Raw genomic sequence first — 18858 nt, forward strand, 5'->3', positions numbered from 1 at the left:
AACATTGAACTGAAGTATCATATAGATTCTGTGAAACGGTAACCAATAGACTACTAATAATGATGCTGGCTTGTAAACGTGAGCATCGCGATTATTTGGCGTTTGAAAAAAATAAAACCAATGAAATTATATTCATATGACACGCTGAAACATATGCCACTGACTGTACCTGGGATGAAGACATTTCACACGCGCCGCCAGAAGAACACCTGCATGTGAACTCCTCCTGCAGTGTTCAGGGGAACTGTTAGTGCTGCACCAACCCGCGGGACGCTTTTATGAAGTTATTTGGCCCGCCCCGCACCACTGTATATATTTTTACAACGCGCCCCGCACCCGCGACCATTAAATAGACATACGGGGTCCGCGGGTTATGAGATGACCCGCGCATCACTAGTTCAGGGCTATCAGGGTTGTCATGTCAACAAATGCACGCGCGATGGCATCCCCTGTTGTAGGATGACAGAGTTTACGAGGACATTATTTTTTCCCAACTGTAGGGGGACCCCGAGAGCAAAAGTTTCCAAGTGCTACTTTAAAGAGGAGCGATGTGGAGAGAATGATGGTTTCAACAGTCAATACAGGTTTAATGCAAGGCAGCAGAAGGCAGAGGGTCTGGACTCTTTGCTGCTTTCATTGGTCAAGGACTGCCCAAGAGGACGTTTGACTGACATGTGACACAACCAATCACAGTTTGTTTTATCCCTGCAATGATAGACTGGTGTGTATCTATAAACTATTCATTCATGAATGTTGTGCAAGGTTACTTCAACAATGGGGCCACAAACTTCACATACTTTAGAAAATCTAGCATTTAGTTGAACCTGGCAAATGCTCATTGTCACAGTTGTAAACACGACTGTGTTCTTCTACGAGGAAGTTTAGCATCACAAAATTTGTTTCCAGGCGGACCAAGAACTCAAAACACTCATCTCGCAGAGATCCGGTAGAATTCAACTCATCAGACATTCAGCCAATGGTCTATGGGCGTTATGTCTGAGGATGAGACTACTGAAATCCTAACTTCTGACTCCTGAATAGCTGACCATTGCCTGTTTGACTATGACTTGGATTCCGAATTTATTTTGATTTGTATCTCTTTTTCACCTTCTTTATGGTTAAGGGAGTTAGGGAAGTTAAACTATATTTTGTTTAACTGTTTTACAGTGCACTGAGCAAATGCAGAATTTTTTTTTTTTTTTTTTTTTTGCATTAACTAATTTACAGTTTGGGAATACTCATTTTAACATACTTTTTTGCAATTAGATCTGTGACATTGCATTGACTATCTGCCACTCCTCAAAGTCAAAGTGGAAACATTATTAATATGACCAGATCACATTTAGTTTTAGTAGTATAATTATTTAAAGCATTTTAGATGGTTTATTCTTATATGTATAGGGCATTTTTAGTGGGAGAGGTGGGATATAGTGAGCTCCGGGAGAGATGCCATCTGCATTGAAAGCTAAAGTAATGCGAGACAGGAAAAAAAAAAAAGTTTACGAGTTTAGTGACATTACCACATTGAACAAATATATACAATGTAGAATATACTGTATAATGATGCAATAGGGGAATGTTTGTGGGTCCTGATAATAATTAATTCTTAAATTTGATGAATTCATGTAAATAGAATAAAAAGACAATATAAAGCTGTCTCCAATCAAATGAAATATTTTTACACTGAAAAATTACGAATACATTAAATAATGTTGATATTTTTGATAATCATAAAACTAAAGCACCAGTAGGTGGCAGCAAGTGACCGTTTAATTGAGCGAGTCATTCATTCAAATGGCTGTAAAACACTGCCTCTTCCTCTTCTCCTGCAGGTACAGGTAGAGCATTGCAGCGATTCCTGCAGTTCACCAGTTTTTATCAGTGCTTTATCAGGAACTATAGTCAGACAGCTGCCCCTTGACTGCTCTAACCTTCACTCAAGTCCCTTTCAGGTGGAGCAGGCACAGGGAGCTTTTACGAAACTCAAATCATGGTTCACATCTGCATCTGTTTTGTCTGTTCCCTGATCTGCAGTTTATTGTGGAAACTGACGCTTCTGAGGTCAGGTCTGGGGCGGTCCTCTCTCAGAGATCCCCTCACCGAGCCCAGATGAACGGAATTATGATGTCGATAACCAGGAGCTGCTTGCAGTTAGGTTGGCTTTGGGTGAGTGGCGATACTGACTGGAAAGGGCAGCAGAGCCCTTCTTGGTCTGGACGGATCAGCGTAATCTTGAATACATTCGTTCAGCCAAGAGGTTGAACTCTCGACAGGCCAGGTGGGCTCTCTTCTTTGGTCGGTTCCATTTTACCCTTTCTTACAGGCCTGGGTCCAAGAATATTAAGCCGGATGCTCTGTCTCGTCTCTTTGCCAGCCCGGGGGACAAGGCGCTGCCATCCAGGGGTGGCTTCTGCCCGCCAGTGATGTTGGTGGCCGTTGCTATCCCAAGATGTCAGACAGTTCCTGGCAGCTTGCTTGGTTTGCGCCCAGAACAAAACTGCCGATGGTCTGCTGCGGCCTCTACCCATCCGCCCCAGTCCCATATTGCCCTGGACTTTGTCACTGGCCTCCCTTTTTCCAATGGCAATACTTTGTTTTGACAGTGGTGCCCTGTTTTCCCAAGGCGGCTCATTTCATTCCCCTTTCCAAATTGCATTCTGCTAAGAAAACTGCTCTGGTGGTAGTCGATCACATCTTCAAGATTCATAGTTATCCCAAAGATGTGGTCTCTGACAGGGGGCCCCAGTTTGTTTCCCATTTTTGGAAGGAGTTCTGTAGTCAAATCAGTGCTTCTGCGAGCTTCTGCGACTTCAGGATTCCATCCACAGTCAATGGTCAGTCCGAGCAAGCTAAAAAAGTTTTGGAGCGGATACTCCACTGTCAGGCATCCCACAATCCTGCCTCCTGGAGCCAGCAGCTTACCTCGGCAGACTACGCCCACAATACACTCCCTGTGGCAGCCACTGGTTTGTCCGCTTTCCAAGGTTATGTTTGTTATCAGCCTCCTCTTTTTGCTTCACAGGAACCTGATGCCACTGTCCCCTCTACCCAGGCCTTTGTCCTGTGGTGCAGGCCCACTTGGAAAAGAGCCAGTAAGGCGTTCATCCGGGCAGGGAGATGTCTGCACCCAAGTATATCTGTAGGCAGAGGGTTTGGCTTTCCATTATGGAACCTGCCCTTTCTTAAGGGACCTGCCCCTTAAGGTGCCAGCATGCAAGCTGGCACCCAGGTTCTTAGGGCCATCCCACATTACTTAAGTATCAAGTCCAACGGCAGAGAGAAGCTGGGTGCCGTCTCAAGACATCTTGGACCACTCCAGGGGTCCAGCGCTGCTACTGGAGTGTTGGGTACTTTCAGGGTGCCAGTTTTTGAGCTCCTGTCTGGCTAGTTTAGTTTTAGTTTGTTTTGCCCTCTCCTTTTCTTTTTACTCCCAGCTTCCCTGTCTACTTTGGCTGCCAGATCCTGACCATCCTGTTACTCCATTTTGGATCTTCCTTGCCTGCCTGCCACAAAGGATTTCAGCCTCCACTGCCAGTGCTGCAGTTTGAACCTGCTCTGCCATATGCTCTGAGAATCCTTTCTCCTATGCCCCCTGTTGGGCTGACATAGTACTTCCTCATACCTGACTGGCATCATCCCTGTTTCCCCTTCTGGACTCACTTTTCCTCTCTGTGATCCTGATTTTGTTTGCTCTTGTCATTTAATAAACACGGTTAACCTGCAACTGATTTCTCATCTTTTACCATCCTGACAAGCAGAGCCTGTGCTTCAGTCCAGGATGAGCAGAGAAACATTGATGATATGCTGCATATAAAAAAGCAGTAACTGTGTAGTTGTCACAATTCACCAGTGTGAGTGCCCGTGATCACCACCAGAGGGCAATATACCCCGGACTGTCACTCCATCACTAACTACATTACCCATAATCTTTTGCCTGGACTCATTAGCACTCACTATTTACACCTGTGTCTCATCACCTCAGTCTATATAAGCCTGGTTATCTCTGTCATTCATTGCGAAGTCTTGTTTAGTGTCACAACTGCATTTCTGAGCGTTTCATGTATCTTGGTCTTAGATTTCTTGCCTTCTCCGTGGATTACCCTTTTGCCTGTTCCTTCTGTTTTGTTTGCCTTTTCGGACTGCTTGCCTGTGTATGACCTTTTATGTGTTTTATAGACTGCGACTTTGGATTATCCTTCAATAAATACTGCATTTGGATCTTCAACCCAACCTTCTGTCTCAGAGCAGTTCGTTACAGTAGTAATAAGCTGTTTGCTAGTGAAGTTTTTTTTTTTTTTTTAGACAATTGAAATAAGTTCACAGTTTTAATATGCTCACATTATTAGCACACTATATTAGCCTGACAAGCCAGACCCACATCAAGATGTTTGGCCTGGAAACTCACCATTGACAGCTCAATCCGAGGGGCAGGATCTCCCTCTGCACGCGATAGGATAGCGCTACAACCAACCAGAGCAACGAAGGTGAAACAGAGCTTGTTGATAGATTAAACATTCGGCGTATCCGGTCAGCAAAACTCTGAACACATCTTCCCTTTTTAAGAATAACTTCAGTGCCGTTCTTTGTCCTTTTCTCAGAGAAAAGTTTAACTCAAAGTCTTCCAGAGTCGCGGTCAAAGCTGATTCGAAAGACCGCCGTTCGCCAGTTTCTGTGTTTACTAGAAGCACGCAAACGCAACTCGGCCATTGTCATTATGGCCCCTCCCACCGACTCTATACACGATGTGATTGGCCCGGCAAGAGTTAGGGGATTACAGCTCAGAAGGGTATTGAGAGTTGCTAGACGACACTCTCGGGCAGATTAGATTGGCTGCCGCTAGGGTGCGTCTACATTTCTAGGCTAACACTATATAGCTTGTTTGCAATCAGTGGTTCTGATGACACACAAAATTCAGTGACAATACTACATTAAACAACTATATACGATGTTGATTATAATGCATAAGGATGCAATGGGGGAATATGTGTGGGTCCCTAATAAAACAATATAATGCAAATATTTTAATATTAATAGAAAAGTTTAAAATATTGCGATACATATCATATTGGAATTTTAGTATTGCAATTTATATTAAATCTTGAGACAAGTGTATCGTTACACCCCTGACTTTCGCTTTAAGTTTAGCCTACCGACTGCAAAATTGGTCATACATGTATCCCGTCCGAGTAAAAATGTTGCCTGTCTGGAAAACATGGGATTTTTTGTAATGTAAATCTAATTTATTGTTAAGCAATATTCTCATCAGTGTATAGTCAGCTGACATATTTTAATCTGCATATTTGTGATACCACGAGGGCTTTTTTTACCTCTCTATTTTTTTCTTCTTCTAATTTTATTAGATGTATGCTTTCATCAATCATTTTAAATTCTTAAATTTTACCAATAAATGCTATTAGAATACAAATACACTATAGAGCTGTCTAAAATCAAGTATTTTATAAAAACAAAAAACAAAAAAAAACAACTGCATTAAATAATGTTATATTTTTTGATAAATATGAAACTAAACCACCAGTAATGAGTTAGTCATTCATTCAAACGGCTGCGAAATCCTGCCTATGGCCCTAATGGTATGAGTGTTCAACCCAATCTCACGGCAATTCACACCGATTTTATGAGGTGGCTAATTTGTACGAATTTCTACGACCTCATTCGTACAAATGTGTAATTGTTCTGCTAACTAGTACGTATTTGACGAGTTGCCAAATTCATATGAATGACCTCAAACCCCGCCCCTAAACCTACCTGTCATTGGGGTTTAGACAAGACGTACAAATTTGTACGAATGAGGTCATACAAATTATGAAAAAAGGCAATAATAAAAAAAAAGCAGCTTTAGTCCTCTAATATGAAATATGGATTTTAAATAAACAGATATGAATGTAAAGACACACCTGATACAGTCAGTGTAACATTATCACTGATGTGTGACGTCTGTAGGTCTGATCTCTCTCTTCTACAGCTGTATTCACTACTGTGATACACATCACAAGCTGTGAAACTGTACTCTGCTGTTGGTGTTGTATAGACAGTGTATCCATCTCTAAACCATCTGTATGTCCACTGAGTGTCTCCTTCTCCCGGTATGTCACATGTGAGAGTGACTGTCTCTCCTCTGAACACTCGCTGATCCGGCTTCACCTTCAGTAAAGGTTTGGCTATCTCTGTATTAATACACATATGAGTAAATATTGACTGAAACATCATCCCAGTCTCATGCATAATCCTGAATAATTATATCACCATTGTTGAGATTCAGACACTGATTCTTGATGTATCTGAGTGTATTTGACGCACACCTTATTTACAATGTTTTAATGAACAGCGTGTTTGAAACTTTTTCATAACAGTACCACGTGAACTCCTGCCAGTAGTTTACTGTGGTCCAATTGCACTTAGCTGGCTGGTCCCCACAATATAGAATATCTCAGGTTTAACTATCCTTATGGGGACAATGTCCCAACAATGTAATATAAACAAGGGCACACACACACACACACACAAAATGACATGGCGTGATCTGTTCGTGTTTAATGGCCTGTAATGCCAGAATTTAAAGTGTTTGTTATCTGAGTTCCATGTGTCACTATTGTGCTGAAGAGTAGAGCCTGTGCTTCAGTCCAGGATAAGAAGAGAAACATTGATAATATGCTGTATATTGCTTTATTTAAAAGCATTAACTATGTAGAAATAAGCTGTTTACTAGTTAATTAGTAAAAAAAATTCAGATGAAGGGCAAAAGTGAAAAACAAAATTGCCAAGATGCAGGGAAGTCCATAAACTTCCAAAAAATGAAAGTTTATGGAGTTTCATTGACATTATACATTAAACAACTATATATAATGTTGAATATAATGTATAATGATGCAATGGGGGAATATGTGTGGGTCCTGATAATAATATAATATAATAATATTATTTTAATGGTAATAATTTTTTTTTTTTTTTAAACTCTTTAATTTGGTTAAAAATTTTGCGATACATATCGTATTATGATTTCAGTATCACGATTTATATTGAATCGTGAGACGAGCGTATCATTACACCAAGTGATAAATGTGCAAAACACACAAGATGTGTAGTACTTCATCTGACGAAAATTATGAATAAAATTGCTTTAGTCCTCTAATATGAACAGATGCAGGGGATACAGAAGATTATAAGTGTGGACATATGGATTTGAAATACACAGATGTGAATATGAAGACTCACCTGATACAGTCAGTGTAAGAGCATCACTGATGTTTGATCTCTGTGAGTCTGATCTCTCTCCTCTACAGCTGTATTTAACACTGTAATACACATCAGCTGTGAAACTGATCTCTGCTGTTGGTGATGTATCGTAAGGTTGTCCATCTTTAAACCAGCTGTATGTCCACTGAGTGTCTCCTCCTCCCGGTATGACACATGTGAGAGTGACTGTCTCTCCTCTGAACACTCGCTGATCCGGCTTCACCTTCACTACAGGTTTTGGTCTCTCTGTATTAATACACATATGAATAAATGTTAACTGAAACAGCATCTCAGTCCTATGCATAATCATGAATCATTTTTTCACCATTGTTGACATTCATACATTGATTCTTGATGTCTCTCTGTGTTTAGCACATACCTTATTTAATTTTTTTTTTTATGAACAGCTTGATTGAAAAATCTTCATAATTGACTGCGGCTGTATCACAATTATGGTAATGTGAAATTAAAGTGCATTAAAAACAAAACATTCAATAACGGACTTGACTCTGGAGGACATCAGTGAATGAGGCTGTGACATGATAATTAAATCATCATTAACTGGGAGTTTTCCAGAGCCAACTATGGCCGCAAGCTCTGTCGTTAATGGAACTTGCGACCACAGTTTGCTAATGATGCTTTTGGGAAACCCTTGATTAGTAATGAGTCAAGCTGATAATGCTGTTTGTGGAGTTGTTTAATCCTCCTCTGCTGAAATGTATTTTAACATTAATAAACTCTAAATGAAGTTTAAAGCAAACTGCAGATAACAGTACCATGTAAAACTGCAGCCAGCAGTTTACTGTAAAATTGTGGTCACGTTGCAATTAACACACAAAAAAATAAAAATGTGTGTGAACTCAATGACTGATCAGGAGAGTAAATGTTTAACTAAAGTCTTATTTTATTTTATATTTATTTTATTTTATGTTATTCACACACGCACACGCGTCTGGTTCACTATCTTTTTGAGGACTCAACATGAACGTAATGGTTTTTATACCATACAAACTGTACATTCTATCCCCCTACACTGTCTTGCACAGTTTTTTGTGCAGATCACTGAGGGCAAGGAGCAACTCCTTTGGTCACCCCATATTTGCCCGGCCGGATCTGGTTCTGTGAACTCTTACTCCATGCGACAGCACCTCCCTGGATGATCCCTTTGTGGAAAGCCCTCCTTAGAGACGGAGCACCCTCGGCAACTTTGCCCCTGGTGGTGGTATCCTACTTATGTGGGCCCTGACAGGACGCGACAGGTTTTTGTACCCTACCAGCATGGTGGTGGCTACCATCACTTCCACTAGGGCCTTGTCTTCAAGACAGGCCTATGTATTGAAGTGGAACCTCTTTGTCACCTGGCACTCATCCACAGAAGACGCCCAGGAAATGCCCATTCAGGTCTGTGCACTCCTCCCTCTAAGTAGGGTGGAACGATGGCTGTCTCCTCTACCCTGAAGGTTTAGGTGGCTGCTATATTAGCTCATCACAACCTGGTTGACTCTAAAATGGTAGGACAACACGAGCTGTTCTGCAGGCCTTTATGCCATCTTGTAGCCTCTCAGTGGTATTAACTACACTGCTGAGTGCTTTCTTTGAGCCCTCGCAGTCCTTTTATGTTGTATGTTCCATTCAATGAAAGTGACACTCTGGATTGCTTCTGTTGGCTCCTATCACAGGGTATGAGACCTGCAGGCATTTTCGGTGACGAGGTGTGCCGGAATTTGAGCTGGCTAATTGTCACGTGTTAATCTGAGACCCCAGTTTGGATCTGTGCTCAAGTTTCCCACCTCTGCAGGTGCTGAACCTGCAAGCGCTGCCGTGGCACTGCGCTATCCAGTACGCGCCCTTGCGCTTACGTAGACCGGTCGCAGTGTTCAGGACCTCAGACCAGTTCTTGTCTGTGACAGAGAGCAGCAGAAAAGGAAGGCTTTCTACAAGCTGAGGTTGTCTCACAACTGAACTTATGCTTCAGAGTGTTTTCTTCTCTTGGGCTTAGCGTATGGTGCCTCGTTAACAGGCTTAGAGCTGCAGGCTGGGCGATACCCAACATGTTCGCTAGATTAAGCTATAATCTCTGAGTGTAGCCAGTTCCTCTCGTGCACTCGCCCCAAGGGGTCAGTAACCGGACAGGCTCAGGTTTCTTCGATTGCTGTGCCATTCCACTCAATGGACTGCATGCGTACACATATTACTCAGGTGAGTTTCTCAGTAAGCCCTGAGTTCCTCCAGCACTGTCGACGTCTTCCTTTTATAATAAATGAGAAAAGAAAGTTAATGCTTGGACTTGGATTCCTTTGCTATGAGTTGAAAACACCATGCCATCCATGCCAAGGCTTATAGGATAGCGTCAACATAAGCTGTGTCTCATTTCAGAAGGCTGCGTCCTCCGGAGGTCGCATTTGAAGGGTGCATACGTCATAAAGCCGTCTCATTTCAAAAAAGTGAGTAGGACTCTCCAAATGCGACCTTCGAATGCGTCCTTCTTTCAGAGGACTTCGGAGTGTGCATGAGGTGTAGCCTTCACGGCTGGAGATAACCCACAATTCTTTGCGTCTCTGTTAACAACCGTCATATTTTTTTTTATATTATATGAAAAAACGGCACCACCGCCAGATATACATGTGAGCGTAGGTGTGGTGTTTAAATGAAGTAGTTCAAGCTTTTTTTTCTTTCTTTTTTTTTAAGCTCTATTACCTCAAACAGATAGTTGTGGTAAACAGGATTACAACTGTTTAGTGCATTTTAAACGTTTAGAACAGTACATTGCTGTCAAGACAAAAAACATTTCATAGGCATTTTCAAGTTATAAATAATTTTCATTCATATAAACTGGCGTGAGAGCGCAACAAGGCTGAACTTGTTGGCATAGCAATGTGATACTTCCTGCCTGTGTGTCCTACGAAGGACGACTCGTTTAATTCTGATTGAGGACACTCCGTATACTGCATCCTACACAGGACATGTCCTCTGGAGGACGCAGCCTTCGAAATTTAACGAAAATGAGACACAGCTAGAGTCATTCATTCAAACGATTTGTGCAAACGGCTGGGAAACCCTGCCTATGGCCCTGATGGTATAATTGTTTGTACACCTAATTTATGATCAGAATAAATGCTCAGCTACAAAAACATTTTCTGAAACTAAAGACAATTATGAAAAAAAACTCATTTAGACCTCTAATATGAAAAGATGCAGCACATACAGAAGAGTATAAGTGTTGAAATATGGATTTTAAATAAACAGATGTGAATATGAAGACTCACCTGATACAGTCAGTGTAAGAGCATCACTGATGTTTGATCTCTGTAGGTCTGATCTCTCTCCTCTACAGCTGTATTTAACACTGTAATACACATCAGCTGTGAAACTGTACTCTGCTGTTGATGATGTATAGTCAGTGTATCCATCTCTAAACCATCTGTATGTCCACTGAGTGTCTCCTCCTCCCGGTATGTCACATGTGAGAGTGACTGTCTCTCCACTGAACACTCGCTGATCCGGCTTCACCTTCACTACAGGTGTTGGTATCTCTGTATTAAGACACAAATGAGTAAATATTGACTGAAACATCATCCCAGTCTCATGCATACACCTGAATAATTTTATCACCATTGTTGACATTCATACACTGATTCTTAAAGTCTGTTTGTTTAGCACATACCTTATTTCAAATGTTTTAATGAACAGCTTGATTGAACATTTGTCATAATTGACAGTACCACAATTGTGGTAATGTGGTAATGTCAGGCTCCCTTGTCATTTCAGACTTATAAAAAAACAATAGAACAATGTCTAAAAGCTGATATGTGCAGTGTTCACAGCAAACAAGCTAAAAAAAAAAAAGAACCGAGACATTTTTATAAGCTGTGTACCCAAACAACAAGTGTTTAAGGACACAAAAGAGGATGCAGGCAACTGAGACAGAGCGCAACATGTTATATTACACTGAGAACTACTAGAGGGGAAACTAGTCAGCGACAGGAAATATAATATATAAAACTGACATTTGGACATTTGACAGAATGTTTACTGCACACATAGGCATACTGAGACATCCTGAGTGTCAGGATCCCAAAATGTTCCTGCTGAGGCTTTACGTCTTATTGCCTGTATCCACTTTTGAGTCCTTTATACGCTGTTTTTTTGGCCCAACAGCTTATAAAAACTTATGGGTTTGTGGTTCTGTTTATTATTTAATTCATTTTTTTAGCTTGTTTGCTGTACACATTGTCACATATGAGCTTTTAGACATTGTTCTGTTTTTGTAATAAGTCAGAAATGACAAGGAGGCCGCTTCGCACAATACAAAGTCAATAGAGAGCATTGGCTTGTTTTCCCCCTGGTCTGGGTATGGCCTGCTCGGTCTCTATAAATTCTCTATAAATTTAAAAAGGCAATTGGCCATTTTATGGCAGTCAGTTTCTGCAAATGAAATGCATTAACTTGAGTTTTAATTTAGTTCAACTGTGCTGCCAGCATTTTACAGATAGATTAGGAATTTTTTTTTTAATGTAGTAAAAAAAACTGTAAAGATTTGCACTGCAAAGTTTTACAGTGTGGAAGTATTTCAATATTTTTCCAAGGCAGATATTAGCTGACAATCGATTTAATATCACAAATTAATATACTATTCTTTGGTGGGTTTCACAAGACAGGGATTCATGAGTATCTAAATCACTGATAGCTACACAGTTTCATACTATAATGACTGTATCTTAGTATCTTTATCTTGTATCTTTAGTCCTGTATTTAAACAAAATAATCACTTAAAGTGAATCTGCCTTATAAGTACAGATGTGGCTGCTACAGAAAAACAAAACAAAAACACAAATACAGATTTTAAATAAGCATTAAAGAGTTGAATATGACCAGACCTGATACATTCAGGGAAACAGCATCACTGAATTCTGATCTCTTTGCTTCACAGCTGTATTGACCACTATCAGACACATGAGATGTGATGTTGTGGACTCTCTCAGTGCTGTTGTGGATGAATAAACCATCTCTAAACCATCTGTATGTCCACTGAGTGTCTCCTCCTCCTTCCGGTGTGACACATGTGAGAGTGACTGTCTCTCCACTGAACACAGGCTGATCCGGTTCCACCTTCACTACAGGTTTGGCTTTCACTGAGTTGACACATAAGCAAATATATTCATGGATTAAAAAATAAGCAATGTAATCTGTCATTTTCTTTATTTTATTTTTTTATTTTTTTGCAGACACAAACAGAAGTCGGATATAACCCAGCCAGCACAGCCATTTCAGGCCAAATTAAATGAAAATTAAGGTCCCATCCACACAGAGACGCGTTTAACTGTATACTTAAATATATTTTTTTTCAATCGTATCAGTGCTTCGTCCACACGGATCCGACGTTTTGGAGCATGAAACAGACTCCCTTGCGTTTTTGTGTGTTCAGCCAATCTGTATATTTTTTAAAACGGTGATGTCATTACACCACTTCCCGCACAGGAAAGACTAGAAAGGGATACAACAACGGGCACTGGGCGTACACATATCAATATTGCGTAATATAATTACTGTATTTGCATTATAAGGATAGAGAAACAAGTATCAGCTGCAGCCAGATGAAATCAACTGAAGATATCAGCAGAGGTAGCCTGGGAAAACCCAGATAACTTCCGGCAAATTTAGATTTGCTCTTCAAGTAGTCTGGCAAAGAGCTCATTCAAGCTCATTTCTAATCCGTCAAAATCGCAGCATCAATCAGAAACGTTCAGGCGGGCTTTACGCGATGACGACAGCGCAGCGACGGTTAAGCAGATTTTGTACATTACTAAGATGGATGCTGCCGTGGAACATCACTTGTTCAAATCATCAAATCAGCTATCACGTCTGTTTTAAACAGATTATACTTTTCTTAAAAAAATAATAATAAAAAAAAGAGCAAAGAACAACACTTGGCTCAGATGTGGATTACACCGGCTGATGAAGCTCATGTGTGATCATGAACTAACACACACACACACACACCTCTGGATCTGGCCTTTCTGTGCTTATTTCCTCACACTAGATCTGGTAGTCATGTAAAAAATGTAAATAAATGTAAATAAATAACTAGCATAAGTATGCTCAAGTCTGAAAATAATCTAACACATCTGACATGACTGAATTTGAATAAAGTTTGTGAGACACAATTTTCCAAAGACTCATTAATATTATTTTATTTTCAAAATATTGCAAATCGCGTTCTAATCGCAATACAAATGCCTCACAACAAGCTGGATGTTTTCTGTTTGACCGTCAATATAGATGTTCCAGTCAGTCTGAAACAAGCCTCCAGTATCCCTCTCAGAAACTGAAGCTTTCGCGCCTCAGTGCAGGCCGCCTGAAAGCTTCAAATCTGGCAAGCGGAAACGGATGATGTCGAGTCGTCTATATTTTTTTACGGTCTTCGGTCTGAAATGCTATTAGGCTTCCCAAATTTTGCAGAAATGTTGATGGAGTGGCGGTGGACACTATTATCAGCTCTTAACATATTTCTTTTACAACGACGGCAAAAGTCGTCAGAGGCCATTGCAACATCGTTCTCGAAATCCCAAACAGAGAATTGCTGTCTCAGATGTTTTTCCGTAGCTCTGCAATCGTCATCGTCCATTGGTGACGCCCTTTTGGAAATGATTTGTCTATGAAGCTTTGCCAGACCATAACTCAGTCACTACTGAGAATGCTCTAGTTTTAACCAGGCTACAGCAGAGGATGAACAACTCCACATCAGCATTTCGTCAGCGGCAGCGCTGTGTGGATATTAATTTTAAAATTTCATGTGCAATGCACTCCTAAATAAATAAAAGCGCCTATGGAGGGGAGGTCTCTCTCACTTTGGCCTGTCTATTCAGAAGAAGACAAACCAATGGGCCGCTGTCCCTGCATGATGGGCCAGTCAGTGGCAAATAAATAATTAAATAATTAAATAACCTTGTATTGGCCCCAAAGTGCGTCGTCCCACCGGGAAAATGCCCGGTATGCCAGATTACCAGTCCAGCCCTAGGGCCAGACAATTTTGGGAGGCTTCAATTTCCACGGAGGCTCCACATGGGTTAGCCCAGATTAAATGAACACTGCTCCGTGTGCACACTACAGGGTGTTTGTCAATGAAGTTCATGAGATAATCGAGTGATGATGACTGAGCATTATTGAATATATCTGAAATACAACTGCAACAGTCTAAGGGCCAAAGTATACTTCACTTCTTACACACACTTAAGGGTCAGTGTACAGTGTGGGGGAAGTGAATTTTGTCATCAGAACAGTACGCACGCACTACTGTACTGTATTGGCACATTGTCTGCCCAGATCGCACATGCACATGCACATTTACATTTTTTTTTTTTTTTCAGTACGTACATGGGTTTTAACTTGAGCGAGAGATTGTTCAAAACTGTGCTCGTGTCAAGTGCCTTCATGTGTGTGTGAATGATGAAAGCAGGCCTGTGCATTAGACTGTGTGCATACACTCGCATACTAATAAAAAATAAGTATACTTTCAGCTATAGATAAAATCATAGGACAGTTCCACAAACAGCTTCACTTATTACTAATAAGATTGACAATTCTGTCAGATGAATTAACAGAGGTTTAGATGTTGATGATTTGAAGTCACCATTATGGTGATCAGTGTTTGATTTAGTGAGGCTCTTGACCCTTGACTATTTAGCATTAGTTTGTCTGGTTGTTGTAGCTGTGTCTGCAGTGGCGTAGGCAGAATTTTAGTCGGGCCTGGGCAAAAGTGAGCGGGCAAGTCCTCATAGTGGGTGGGCCTATGCCCGTCGGGTCCGCCCACTGGCTATGCCCGTGTGTCTGTTATGGCCAAAAAACGTGTGGATACAGATGTAATCTGGGTCCACCCCTGTTTAGAAACGCATTGTACATGACATTGTTAATCAGCCTATGAATCTTATCATGATGACATGCTTCAAGCCACAATGCATTATGGGTGCACCATACAAAAATCATCCATGGCTCCCAGAATGCATTGTGATATGAAACATGTCACCATTGATAAGATTCATAAGCTGATTCTTGATGTCTGTGTGAAAGTAAAAGTGTTTAGTGTCCAGTGCATTAAACTGTGCTGGGTCTCTTGCTGTAGAATCACAACACAAATCAAAGAGAAATTGATAACACGTCACACATATAACAATCAAATATAAGGTCAGCGAATTAAGCCAAAACATGATGACTATTTTCTTATTATCAACGAGACAACATCCACTGATCTACTTGTTGTTCTTGCCATTACAAACACCCAGACTAAAACTAATGTTAAAAAGTCAAGGGTTAATAGGTCAACTAAAGAAAATACTGATCGCAATAATTGTAACATCAAACTAAACTTTTATGTTCAATAGAATATCAACATGTTAACCTCTGATAATTCTCAATAAGTAAACAAGTTCTGTAAACGTATAGCAGCAAAAAGGTCAGTAATGTGTGAAGCTGCTACGCTACGTTTCTGCTGTTCTATGAACTGATGAACGGCACTTTGACTCCGAATTTAGTTTTACACAGTCGTGTGATATGAGAACATTAGGTTCTGTGGTGAATCAGCTGAAAACAGTCGCGAGTCCCGTGACCATGTAAATACATGACGAGGTAAACTGGAAAACGGCTATACACAACTACCAACTTATCACAGCCACAATTTACCTTGCAGCTACTAACAGTAAAGAAATAAGGTATTTTGGAAGAAATGTATTTATTAAAAATGTTGCTATTATTTTTCTGTATTTGGCTGTTTTCATATTTCCTACACGTGTTTATAATATTTTTATTTATTTATTAAAAATTCAATTGTTATTGGTTTATATATTTTAGAAACTTTAAACCCATGGAAATGGAAGAGCATTGTTTTACCTGTGACTACCATGATCTTACATTTAATGAAACTGGCCTAGAGTTAAAATCATTATAATTCAACTAAACAGCTTTAAAGCTTGGGTCCCATCCATTAAGGACAAAACTTTTTTCTCTTTAAATGTCTAAACTTTTTAATAGATCTAGAACCTCAGTTTTATTTAATTACTCCAATTTAAGGCCCTAACCCCAGCAAAAACATTCACGAGGAACCCATGGGCCGGATGGGCTGGGTTTGCCAGGGCTGAATTTAGCCCCAGTCCAGTCCAGCCCTTTCTGGCCCCACATGGCTGTGCTGGCTGAGAATATTTGGTCATTCAAGGATAATTCAAACTCTACTGACAGACACAAACCAATGGAAACAGACGTTTGCCGGGTTTCCACGCATCAGCGTGTCTGTTGACTTTGGCCATTGAATGTCTAAACCACTGACATGCTATTATCTGGTGTGTGTCTGTGTCGGTCTGTATTTGTCAGTGCAGTGTGAATTAGCCTTTAGAAATAAGGTTATTGGTCTTACACAGTTTTATATTTATTTCCTGGTAAAACAGAGATTTGATAATAGGAAAGATGACATTATTTACCATGAGTGTGTCCAGAGTGCCCAAATAACAGCATCAGCACTAAACAGAGAAAATATACAGAAATATATTATTTTAAACAATGCAAAAACACGTGATATGAACAGTTGTTGGATGGAAAAAATAAAGAAATAAAGTAAAATTATTTAACTTTTTTATTTTATTTTATTTAATTATTAAAATTGTACATAGACACAAGATTACTCTATAGGATTGTTGTTGGGAGTGTAAAATATGGATTTTTTACAAACTTGATCTATGGTTCGTCTGCACAACTGCAATACAGCAGCAATCTTCATTATATTGATATATAATATGACACATCACAATTATGCAAATCATTTTCATATAGCAAGATAATTCCGGTAATATTTAAGTACATTATTTAAAATATCCACTTTAGCAAATGTTGAAAAGAAATAAAAAGAAATAAAATGAGTTAGATACCTCTATTTTTATTGGTGAATGAAGAACCACAACCTCTCTCTCTCTCTCTCTCTCTCTCTCTCTCTCTCTCTCTCTCTCTCTCTCTCTCTCTCTCTCTCTCTCTCTCTCTCTCTCTCTCTCTCTCTCTCTCTCTCTCTCTCTCTCACACACACACACCACACTCCCTCTCACACGCACAGGCACTCACTCGCTCTTTCTCTCTCTCTCTCTCTCTCTCTCTCTCTCTCTCTCTCTCTCTCTCTCTCTCTCTCTCTCTCTCTCTCTCTCACACACACACACAATCACACACCGTAACACTTAAAAGTTTAAAATAATGGTCATGAGTTAACATGAACAAATAATGAACTGCACTTATAAATCTCATAGACTGTTAATCTCAACATTTACTAATACATTATTGAAATATTGTTAGCATTAGTTAATGCACTGTGAAATAACATGATCAAACCATGAGCAGCTGGATATTTATTAACTATTGTTAACAAAGATTAACAAATACAGTAATAAATGTATTGGTCATTGTTAATGTCAGATAATACATTAACTAATGTTAACTAATGACCATTCTTTTAAAGTGTTACCGCACTTGGTGCAGCGCGTGGTGGGAGCGGCGGCACTGGATCTCGCCTTTCTTTTGTAGGCTATTCCGTGTTATTTGGCCAATCCGTTCATGCAATCTCAAATAGCTACAGGGTGGTCATGGATGGCCAGTGCAACCCTGATTGAAGCTTGGCCAGCCCTGCACAAGCTTTACGGCTTTAACAGCTGATTTTTCTCAGTTAAAAAGAACTGAGTGATACTGGCACAAAGGCCCTGCACACTCCAGCTGATGTAACACTTTACCTATTAAAATGGGAAAATTAATCCCACAGATGCCTATAACAAGTGGAAATGGCAACGCTGCTTAGTGAGCTTTATGAACAGAGCAGAGCGACACGTGGACGCAACGGTCAAAATGTTCTCCAAGCACATGTTTACATAGAAAAATAATGTAAAATTAGCACAGTGGAATGGTTTACTCAACAAAATTCACAAATATTATACATGGTTATATACGCTCACTCACACAGACTAGACTACATTACCCACATATCCTCTGATAGCACAAATAATGCACAGCTATTTGCATTTGAAATTAAAATATAAATGAACATGCCCTTGCATTTGTAATAACTTAAAACAACAATAAAAAAATAAAAAAGAATAAAAAATAAATATAATAATAAATATATATATATATATATATATATATATATATATATATATATATATATATATATATATATATATATATATATATATATATATATATTTATCATTTAATTTGATAAAATTATCAGCACATCATACACACACACACACACACACACACACACACACACACACACACACAAACTCAAGGGTGTCCACGACAACCCGTCAAAATAAAAGTTTGGTTTGGTTCTATTGGTTATTACAGTAAAAAAAAAAAAAAAAAAAAAAAAAAAAAAGGAATTGTGAAATTATAACATGATTACATTGTAAAATAACGATTTTTAAACCTGACTGCATTTTTTGATAATACACTTGTATTAAAACATTTTAAACAAAAACATGTCATACAATTGCATTACAATTGCAAACATAAAAAAAGCTGTTAAAAGTGACTAAAATGACTCAACTCTGGAATTAAATAAAACTGATTTTACATGGC

At 39.6% G+C, this 18858-nt stretch overlaps 1 protein-coding gene across 1 annotated transcript in view; it reads right to left on the reverse strand.

Annotated features, from left to right (window-relative positions):
• Positions 1-18858, reverse strand: part of LOC137071310 (Fc receptor-like protein 5) — a 54632-nt gene that overhangs the window by 29873 nt on the left and 5901 nt on the right. Inside the window, exons 2-6 of the mRNA XM_067439222.1 lie at positions 15278-15367; positions 12132-12386; positions 10521-10787; positions 9045-9155; positions 7234-7500 (exon numbers count right to left, since the gene is read on the reverse strand). Coding sequence (XP_067295323.1) covers positions 7234-7500; positions 9045-9155; positions 10521-10787; positions 12132-12386; positions 15278-15367 — 990 coding nt within the window. The remainder of the gene's footprint in view (positions 1-7233; positions 7501-9044; positions 9156-10520; positions 10788-12131; positions 12387-15277; positions 15368-18858) is intronic.

This window comes from Pseudorasbora parva, chromosome 1, assembly GCF_024679245.1.
Source record: "Pseudorasbora parva isolate DD20220531a chromosome 1, ASM2467924v1, whole genome shotgun sequence".
NCBI lineage: Eukaryota > Metazoa > Chordata > Actinopteri > Cypriniformes > Gobionidae > Pseudorasbora > Pseudorasbora parva.